This window comes from Pseudorasbora parva, chromosome 5 (assembly GCF_024679245.1).
Source record: "Pseudorasbora parva isolate DD20220531a chromosome 5, ASM2467924v1, whole genome shotgun sequence".
Taxonomy (NCBI): domain Eukaryota; kingdom Metazoa; phylum Chordata; class Actinopteri; order Cypriniformes; family Gobionidae; genus Pseudorasbora; species Pseudorasbora parva.
The window spans coordinates 23520223-23530949 of NC_090176.1; the positions used below are offsets into that span (position 1 = coordinate 23520223).

General features: G+C 35.9%; 1 protein-coding gene across 2 annotated transcripts; it reads right to left on the reverse strand.

Moving 5' to 3' along the window:
* Positions 1-70: 70 nt before the first annotated feature.
* On the reverse strand, positions 71-9596 carry glb1l (galactosidase, beta 1-like). Of its 2 annotated transcripts, none has more exons than XM_067443555.1 (16): positions 9345-9596; positions 8798-8964; positions 8560-8710; positions 6602-6662; positions 6429-6523; positions 5840-6020; positions 5220-5278; positions 4988-5109; positions 4780-4820; positions 4566-4684; positions 3774-3848; positions 3607-3696; positions 3283-3396; positions 1195-1326; positions 866-1081; positions 71-763 (listed from the first exon to the last, which is right to left on the reverse strand). In XM_067443555.1, the coding sequence occupies exons 1-16, from the start codon at positions 9405-9407 to the stop codon at positions 560-562; spliced, it is 1890 nt and encodes a 629-aa protein (XP_067299656.1). In that variant the 5' UTR covers positions 9408-9596; the 3' UTR covers positions 71-559. The 2 variants fall into 2 exon arrangements, with proteins under 2 accessions (XP_067299656.1, XP_067299657.1); XM_067443556.1 differs by having other exon boundaries at positions 74-763; positions 8798-8960.
* Positions 9597-10727: the final 1131 nt, after the last annotated feature.

A 10727-nucleotide genomic window follows, 5' to 3' on the forward strand; every position in this document is an offset into this window, starting at 1 on the left:
TCCACCAATACCTCCATCTGGATTAGCAGCAGTTTTAGATTGTACTAATACAGTCATGCTGGAATCCAGTTTTGAATTTTTTTTGTTTATTATTGTTTCCAGACCAGTGATTTGTATAAAGAAAAAGAAGATTGATGCCACAGACAGCTATAATCAAATTAAAACATCATTTTTTTTAAAACTTATTTTATTATTAATTTATTTCTGAGTGGCTACAATGCTTTTATCTTATTAAAAATATTTTACATCATGCCTACCGCACAAAAAGCTGAATATAATGTTATGATTCTAAATATTTAAATATTAAACATTTAAATATTTTTCTTTTGAAACAGATTAACTTTAATGCACATTCTTAGATTTGTCATATAAAGTACTAAAATGAATTTCTGCTTTGTGGAAAATTTTTGTATTTTCCATTTCTTAAGAAATCAACTTCTCAGTAAATTGAGCAAATGTGGCAAACATTACAGTGTATTTTCATGTATTTTGTATTATGATTTCTCTGTACTTGATAGTTTTGAGCAGAGATAATGCAGATAAAGGCTCTAGTATGTTGTCATGTCTTCTGTCCAGCGTTGTTAAGCTGAGGCCGGTCCATAAACAGGATTCTGCTGTGTGATGGACCTCTTTCCAGCTCCAGAACTGTAATGTTGTTTGGCTGAGTGGCACTAAGAAAAGGTCCGGGGACATACAGCGTCTGCTGGGGGCCCCTCTGGGGCCAATACCTTCCCAAGTTCACCCCATTTATCCATACCTGACCCTGAAAGAGAAAAAGAGAATTACGCAACTAGAATAAAGTTATTCAAATCTCAAACAATAACAAATACTAGATATTCTTCATTATATGAATACTGTGCCTTACCTTAGTCCATCCAATAAGTTTTACAAAAGTGTCCCACGCAAGGCCTGTAGGCTTCAAGGTTCCTGAGTAGATCATTGGTCCATCTCCGGCTTCCATCCGTGACCTTGAGTGAGCTGACTGCAGCCAGCCATTGGCTACTGCAGTGTCAATGTCCAGGGGGTAGATCGACCAATCAGCGAGGACGTCATTTCCTAAAATGAGGTTACCCAAGAGACCCTAAAAAATAGAGGAAATAGACAATGTATCATTTTATTTATTCTAAATGGAATTTTCTCAAATGGTTTAAGCAATCTTAGCAAATCCTTAATTTTATATTAAGCGTAACTTACCTTATTATCATTGATATAACTGCCAAAATTAACCCTGCCCATGTTCTCCACGAGTAAGTCCAACTGATCCCCTTGACGTCCCGTAACGTTTATCACCAGTGCAGTGTCCCTCTCCATAAGCCCTATGTACACCTGCTCATAGACAAGCTTAGTTTCAAACTAAACTAATTGTTCAGGCAATCATTTGTCTTTTAAACAAAAACAGTTTGTTATGGTATAATAATACATTCATGTGCATTTAAATAAATATTAAGGTATTAATTTAATCAATATAAATTGTCAATGGAAAGTGCTGCACTGGGTGATAAATATCTGTTAAGATGTTGCATTTGAAAATAAACATACTTTGGTTATGTTAGATATGTATTTTGTCTTATTTAACCATAATCATAATAGTTGCACTGTTGCATCTTGCATACTATATACCTGCAAACATCTGTATACAAACCACACTTGGGACTAATTAAACTATATTATTAATAATGCCAGAGCCTCATCACTACAGTACATTTCCCTCTGTACTTCCTGTAAAGTGATGTATCAATTCTCATTCATTCTCTGTTGTTTTCAATGGCTTTCTGCACTTCCTACGGATTAAAATCTCACTTAAAATGGCGGAATGCCCAGTGAAGCACACTACACATGGCCCTTACTAGCTGTTCATCAAGTGGACGGGGGAAGTTCATTTATTATAAATGTAATAATTTCAAGACCCTGACCCCTCAATTTTGACCGCATGAACGAGTCTACTCATATGAACACTTCAGACAGATCCATAGACCACAATTCAACACGAACGTGACGTCACAACAGCAACTTGCAGTGCACTAAATTTACCCACTCCGAGTGAACGAGGCGGAGGGAAGTTAGCGTGGGAAGTGCGTAAAAAAGCAAACTTTGTAATTAGTACTAATTTAATTAACTAGACATTTCAGTGGCTCATCTTAATCACACAATAGTCTTGACTATTGTACTACTTTCACACAATAGTCACCGCCACCTACTGGCCTGGATGCATTGAAGGTAGGGTAGGCCATTTTGAAGATCCCACCCCTCCTTCAGAGCATCTCCAAAGCCACGCCTCCTCCAAAACACATGAACAAAGCAGAGTCTGTAAAGCGTCATGACAGATGGTGTTAAATTACCTCATGTCTCAAAGCACATAACCTAAACAACGAACAGAGCTCTTGCACTACATGATTTCTGCAGATTCATTTAGGTGTTGATATAAATACAAAATACATTAATCCAAGTCTGAGGACATGAACAGCTCTGGGAAATACATCTTGGGTTGCCATCTCATCGTAATGGTTATGATATGCCATGAAAGCAGCATAAGCTCATTGTTTTGGTTCAGGAGGAACTGTAAAAGGCAACTGCTGTTTGTTTGTGCCGCTCAGTGACTGTCTATTTGCAACTCTGCATAGCCTTACAGAACGCGCTGTGATGACGTGTGATATCTGCGCGAACAGGGTGTGCGGATGGAATGGAAATACATATGTTGACAGGCAGGACATTGTATCATTGCATTCGAGCCAAAGTTTTTTATTCCATGTGATTTTGTCATACATAATTCCTATTGTTACCTGTTAACCACCCCATGTTATGTAAAATAAAGTCTTCATTTCATGTGAGCAAACATTAATTTAAACATATTTTCTAAAGTATTATTCCTTTCTTCAAGTGTAAAAAATGTTACACTAGGAGTGCAACTTTAAAGGGATAGTTAAATTTTTTTTTTTTTTTTACTGCTGAGCACAAAAGATGATATTTTGAAGAATGTTGTTAACCAAACAGTTGATGGGCCTCATTGACTTGCATAGTATTTTTTTTTCAAACTATGGAAGTCAATTGGACTTGGTTTGGTTACCCATATTCTTCAAAATATCTGCTTTTGTGTTGAGCAGAAGATATAAATACATATAGATTTGAACAACTTGAGGGCAAGTAAATGATTTTTTTGGGTGAACGATCCCTTTAACCAGCAAACAGTGTTTTTTGGTAATTCACACACTGTTGTAGTGTCTCACTAACCATGGCAAAAACAAAACATTGTGTTAGCGTGACCAAAACAAGTGGTCTGCTCACCCCATTCACAGAGACGTATGCACGATCATGGATGCCATTGAGGGGCGAGATGAGAGGGGTCGGCTCAGGAACATTCCGTGGCAGTGTCGTTCGGTAAAGCATGAAGCCATAGTACTGCACACAATTGACATAACACAAGCTCAGACCAGCTTTTACACTTATCCAAGACCAGCCTCCAAAGCCCAAACCATACATCCACATCCATAGCTACGTTATGAAAAAATACAACATTTGCCTTCACTGGTTGGATAAACTCAACAACATAAAACATTATGCATCATAATTTCACCCATGGACTGTATTATGTTCTTTTAAATATCCTACCTGTTTAATCTCCTCAAACGTCAAAGGATATTGAGATCGTACTGGACCTTGAGGTGACAGCGTATCCAACAAGCTGCTAATGTTGCCAACCTATGGAAGAACACATGACTTGAATGGGCGAGAAATCATGCAAATGAATAAGGTTTTGCAATGTGAAATATCCACACCTTCTGAAGTGTAACAAAACCATAAGCAAACTTTGGGGTGGCTGGAGGCAGGGGACCAACTGGAATATCACGAAACTGAAAGCAAAAACTCGTTATTACTACTACATATGAATGATTGCTGTTTTGTTAGACAAAAGAGGCTAGTTACAAATACTAGATAGTCTTGGTGAACAGTATTAACAAAAAATTGTTACCGAAATTTTCTTATATATATATATAATGATTATTCATAAATTGTTTGTCACTCTTACATGTGAATAACATATAAAAAATGATTTGCTATTCAAAAATTAATTTGGGTTAATGTTAATTTTTTTTGGGTTAAATTAATTAAATTACTTTTATTCAGCAAGGATGCATTAAAAATGACATTAAAGACACGTATAACCATACAAAAGTTTTCTATTTCAAGTAAATGCTGATCTTTTTAACTTTATACTTATCAAAGAATCCTGAAAACATTTATCAGTTTCTTTTTTTAACAGTTGTGCTGCTTAAAAAATATTAAGCAGCACAACTGTTTTTCAACACTGATATTAATAAGAAATATTTCTTGAGCACCAAATGAGCATATTAGAGTGATTTCTGAAGGATCATGTGACTCTGAAGACTGAAAGACTGATTTGAACTTGTAATAATATTTCACATAAGAGACATACTGAACCCAAACTTTTGAACAATAATATATACAATCATGTATTCCAGTCCTACCAACTATTTTTCACCTGTAAATTGGATACTGTCATACATGTATACTAGTACATTCAGAATGTACTTTATGTAGGTTCTTACATTTTTAATGACATCTCTGATGGCAAGCAGTTTGTCAGTGGGGTCTCCTGCCTCTGATAAAGGTGCATTGTAATCATAACTGGTCACCACAGACCGAAACCTGGTATCGTGGTCCGCTCCTATGAGTGATAACATTACAGGTCACATTGAGACGACAGCATTATCAGATATTGTCATTGATATGGGAACAGGTGCAATGAGATAGCAGTTTTACCATTCCAGTAGCCAAAGTTTGTTCCTCCTTCAAACATGTACCTGTGATTAGAAAAAACCCTTGAATTATAATGTTGTATTAGTTATACAATTGATCACCCGCAATTTATGCATCAGTACAGCAAAAATGTAATATGAACTTGTTTTCTGAATTTATATAAAAAACGAATGGGTTTACACTTACTATTCTATAGAAAAATATTACTTACATGTTCACACTGGCACCCATGGACAACATTTCTCCCAGTTTTTTGCTCACTTTGTCAGTGTCCACATAAGCATGTTTGTCTCCCCAGTGATCCAACCAGCCCGTATAGAACTCTGAATTTACCTGAAATGAATCCCATTTACCAGCCCATGAATCACTGCCACTTTTTACAGCTCAAGAAATTGAAAAACAAACAATCAATACATGAATTTTTTCTCAAACATCTTATTTACCAGCGGGCCTTTAGGCTCAAACCTCCTTTGTCGGTCAAAGGCCGTAGAGATATTGGTGTCTGAAAAGTCCGGAAAAATAGTTGCAGTATTAATAGCATCACAAGAACTTTTCACATGCAAGCTTGCGTATTTACTGTTTTTTTTTGGGCAATACAGAGACTGAACAATATATATTTTTTAATAATCAGATATTGATACGTTTATGTTTAAGTGTCCATGGCTGATATGAAGTAACTTTTAAAAATTTGAAATATTTATTTGAAAGTTTATTTTTGATGTATTTTTACACAATAATAAAACAATCATTAGACATAACATCACATTATGAATGCTTTAATAATATTTATTTATTATAAATGTAATATTATTAGTAGTAGTAATCATTAATAATAATAATCATTATTATTTTTTAATAATTTAATTATATTGATTTATATAAATGTATATAGTGTATTGCATTTACTAGATTACAATTTGTTCTATACATTAAATTATAATGTTTTTAGCAATCTAAATATTTGACAATTTATTGCCTTCTTGGTTTTGGGAATAAATGGCTCTCAGTGTCTTATTCAAAAGACTTAACAGAATTAATTTCTATTATGTCACTTCTGCCTTACCTGTGCCAAAGTCTATAGTGGCGTACAGACCCTCAAGTGTGCCACAGCTCATCTCTTTATCAGTGTTCCCATCTGTAGTAAAGAGAATGACATCCTCCCCCAGGAACAAACGGAACAGAGTGTGAAGATGCCGCATGTAGTTATAATCACAAGCAAAGTAGCTGCCATATTCATTCTCCACCTGATAAAAGAGTGAACATGCACAAAACAAAGACTTCAACAACCATACTTGTCTATTCACTAAAGCACTGTTTACATGTCAACACCAACCATAATTACTGTGTACGGGCTCACAGTCATACAAAACATGAGCAACAATCCCTGTAATAAGTTATTTGTTATTATACGCAATTGCTTATTTTTAATTTTTCTGTGGGTGAAGCAGCATAGTAGTTAAATAGCTCAGTTGGTAACAAAATAGTTGTAGCTTCTAACCCAGCTGTCAGCATTGTATCCTTGAGAATGTCACACCAGGTTTATCCAGGGGGGCTGACCCATTCATTTGGGGACTATACTCTACCTTGCGTTGGACAAATGTGTCTTGTAATACTTGTAGATTTGCATATGAAATGCTAGCTCTACATTGTACCTGCACACTGATAATATTTCCTCCATTCTGATAAAGCCATGGTTTCATCTTAGTGAGCAGCACGGCCAACCAGTCGCTCGCTGCCTGTAAATACTCTGAAAGAGACAAACACTGGCATTAAAGAAAGGCCTGAGCCTATGTGAAGTCATGTCTCATACAGAAGTAACACATACCTGTGTCAGCTGAACGAAGGATAATGTTTGGCTTTTGTAGCAACCAGGCAGGCAAACCACCCTATCAGACAAATAAGAACCCATAATTTACAACTCACAAAATAACAATCACACAGCTGTCTTTTGTGCTGTGACCAGAACTCATTCTAACTAGTTTTATAAATCAAATCCTTGCACAACTTTCCAAGTCTTCAGAATACTAACAGTGGTCCACTATAGGGCCTCAGCAAACATCTAAGAGATTTCTCATTTTAATTCCCAGTCTCAACCACTGTGAATTTAAGTTGTCTTTTTTTCTCTTTCTCTTCAGTCTTGTAAAACCTGGATAAATAAGTAACCAAATATGTTATCGTGACCCACCCAAAGGTCATGTAAAATAACAAAAAAAAAAAAAAAAGACTCCATGGCCATTCTTATATTGATTTAATGGTTTTCTAGTTATGCCAAACTCTAAAATATTTTATTGGGTAAACATTACATTTGAATTTAATAATAATAATTTTAAAAAAAATCACAATTGACAATTGACAAAGTCATGGGTTCAGACTGCTTTTACAAACATTTGTGAAAGAACAGGTTGCTCTCAGGAGCTCAGTGAATTCATGCGCGGTATCGTGATAGGTTGCCACCTGTGCAGTAAGTCCATTCATGAAATTTCCTCACTACTAAACATTCCACGGTCAACTGTTGTAGTGGTATTGTAACAAATTGGAAGCAACTGGGAACAACAACTACGCTTCTCTGTCTGGCAATCCGATGGACGAGTCTAGGTTTGGCGGTTTCCTGAAGAACGGTACTTGCCTGACTGCACTGTGCCAAATGTAAGGTTTGGTGGAGGGGGGATTATGTATAGGGTTGGTTTTTTAGGGGTTGGGCTTGGCCCCTAATTTCAGTGAAAGGAACTCTTAATGTTTCAGCATACCAATACATTTTGCACAATTTCATGCTCTCAACTTTGTGGGAACAGTTTAGGGATGGCCCCTTCCTGTTCCAATATGACTGCACACCAGTGCACAAAGCAAAATCCATAAAGACATAAATGAGCGAGTTTGGTGAGGAGGAACTCGACTGGCCTGCACAAAGTCCTGACCTCAACCCGATAGAACATCTTTGGGATGAATAAGAGCAGAGACTATGAGCCAGGCCTTCTCGCCCAAAATCAGTGCTCGACCTAGCACGTCTAGAATAGTCGAAAATTCTCAAAAACACACTCCTAAACCTTGTGGAAAGCCTTCCCAGAAGAGTTGGAAGTTGTTATAGCTGCAAAGGGTGGGCCAACTCCATATTAAACCCTATGGATTAAGAATGGCGGTTCCATTAAAGTTGTGCATGTAAGGGCAGGCCCTCTTCAGAACTTTTTGACGAAAGTTACAGCCAGTCTGCAGATTTTTGGCAATCATTTGGCAGATTTCGCAGAAAGTATATTAACAAGTATACATAACATACTTGTTAATAATTGCAAAGTAAGTTTTAAACCGAGTGTAGGACCTAGTACACAGAATGTGATTTTGGATGCAGCAATAGTATTTTTATTTGACATGCATCTCCTAGCAATGAGGCACAAATATCTTTTGCTGTTTGTTGTGAGTCGTTAGCGTATGATGCCAGGTTTTTCAGAATATAGTGCATAAATCCTGTAAACTACTTTTATAATGTCTTTTTTGGAGCTTGACAGCCCCTGGTCACCATTCACTTTCATTGTACAGAAAGGATCATCAGCATGAACATTCTGCTAAACATCTCATTCTGTGTTGTATTGGAGAAAGAAAGTAATTTAGGTTTGGAACGCTATGAAGGCGAATACAAGAAAATTATTATTTTTGGATGTGCTATTTTTAAAAAAATATACTTCCTATATATTCTCATTCACATTCGGAGACGCATGACACCATCGGCCTATTGCTAAACATACCCTTTTAAAGCAATAAAATTGAGCAACATTAGGAAATAACCATCACCATTTCCCATTCTGCACAGATGTACGGCCCTGGTCGCAGGATGACTAACAGCCCTGTCTGATTGGCCAAGTTCAAGAAGTACTCAAGATCTCTGTCTCCTGCAAAGTTGAACAAACCTTGCACAGTCTCATGGAAGTTCCACGGCACATACCTGCATGAAAACATTTAAAAGAATTTTGGCAAGATGTGTAACACAAGTTTGTACTTAATGTTTGCACTGACACTCTGTTCCACGTACACTTGAATTGCATTGAGTCCAGTCATGTACATCTTGAGCAGCCTGTCCTTCCAATAGTCCCGAGGGATGCGGGAGTAGTGGATGCTTCCTGAAATGTACTGAAATGGTTTCCCATCCTTTCGGAAGCAGTTGTTCTTGTAGTCGATGGAAAATGAGCGTGAATCTGCCTTAAAACAGAAAAGTCATGTAGTTAAAAATGTGCAGGGTGTTTGAAGTTGGAAGAATCCACAAACATTTAACTATACTAAACAGTAGACAATATGAACTCACAATGCACATACTTAAAAAAAAAAAAAGAAGAAGAAAAAAAAGAAGATCACTATAAATTCACTTCATACAATTTAAATTACTTAGCCATGCCTAAAAAAAATCACAATTTTTAAATTCCCCTCATATTTCCAGGTTTATGACCGTGGGTATGCTGTCACGTGAATTTGGCTCTTCTAAAATAGCCTTCACTTCAGAATAATTACGTATCTCTTAGCCTAATGAAAACTAATTGATCAGTGTGTAGGTGATAGACGTATACTTTGAATCAGGTACTTACCAACACAAGAACTATTGGCATCAAGCACAGACTTATTAAAACTAAAGTTATTTGTGACTTCATCTCTAAATCAAACTGATCGGACGCAGTAGACTAACCCTCTTCCGTTTGACATTATGATTCCAGCGCGTTATTGTATGTAAAGTGTCAGGAAATAATATTACAACTGCTCAAACTTTTTCGTTCTGTCATTTTTGCACAAAGCGGTCCACTTTTGCTCTTCAATAGATTTGCATCGTTTCTTCTATTTGAACATGACGGTCATGTGATTGCATTCTGTTTAGTCATCTGGGTCCTAAAGTCCACCTCTTTCACAAATCTGGTCTAAATTGAATTTTCAGCGATTAATTTTTTTAACAAATGCAAATGCACGACTTTAACAAAGCAGCCTACAGTAGCTCAATGAACAACATGTTGGACGAGTTGTTTGTTATGATAAATAGCCTATTTAAAATGAAATATTTATTGAAATAATTTATTTCACCTAAATGTAGGCTATTATAGTTTGTTGCAGCCTTATCCATGTAGCCTACCATGTGAACAGACCAGCCTGACCAAGCTGAGACAATTTAGTTTAATTTAATGGTTCTCAACCATCTGGCCAGTATGGGTCCAAAGGTGCCTATCACACTTACAACTTTCTTACAGTGGTGTAAAGTATTTGAGTAGGGTAGAGTGGGGGAAATTATTTTATATGACATGAGAAGTGCAAGGCTTGTAGGTAGGGAGTACTTGATATTTAATGAAAATATAATTATATTTTCAAAATGACATTAAAACCCCCCACAGTCCTCTACCCTAAGTGTAGTTACTGTACATAAGTAAGCCTATCTTTTTTAGCTACTTTGTGGTTTTCCTGAGCAACTTGACTACAATTTTATGTAGCCTACTCTTTACTCCAAATATGTGACGTGTAATGAAATTACTCATGGCACTGAACTTTTTCTGAAAATGTTATATTTCCAATAAAGCAAAAGAAACACATTTCAACATTTTCCATAAATGCTATCCTGTTAATTCTAACATTTCTAAATATTTGAACATTGACAGCTCATGTTCTTTTTGTAAACAAGCAGAGGAGACATTTGTACACTTATTTTTTGGTTGCCCTATTTCCAAACAATTGTGGTTTGATCTAGGTTCTCACATATTTGATTCTTTCAATGTTACACACTCTTTTAAAATACATTATTTTTTTATTATAATGATAATTAAAATAGACCCCTGAAGTATATTGTTATTTATTTATTTTATATGGAAAATGTTTCATTTATAAGCAAAAATTTGCAAATGTTATTCCATCCTACACCCATTTTGAAATTGAATTAAACTCACTTCTTAAATATATGTATTACATAAAGATTAAGAAATGATGAAGAAATA

What these genes read in the sequence shown, in the direction of transcription:
- glb1l (XM_067443555.1), bottom strand. Translation starts at nt 9,407, where the DNA reads ATGAAGTCACAAATAACTTTAGTTTTAATAAGTCTGTGCTTGATGCCA. An exon ending in TTGAGCCTAAAGGCCCGCTG is followed by an intron (nt 5,110 to 5,219) that starts GTAAATAAGATG and finishes GATTCATTTCAG; the next exon opens with GTAAATTCAGAGTTCTATAC. An exon ending in AAACTTTGGCTACTGGAATG is followed by an intron (nt 4,685 to 4,779) that starts GTAAAACTGCTA and finishes TATCACTCATAG; the next exon opens with GAGCGGACCACGATACCAGG.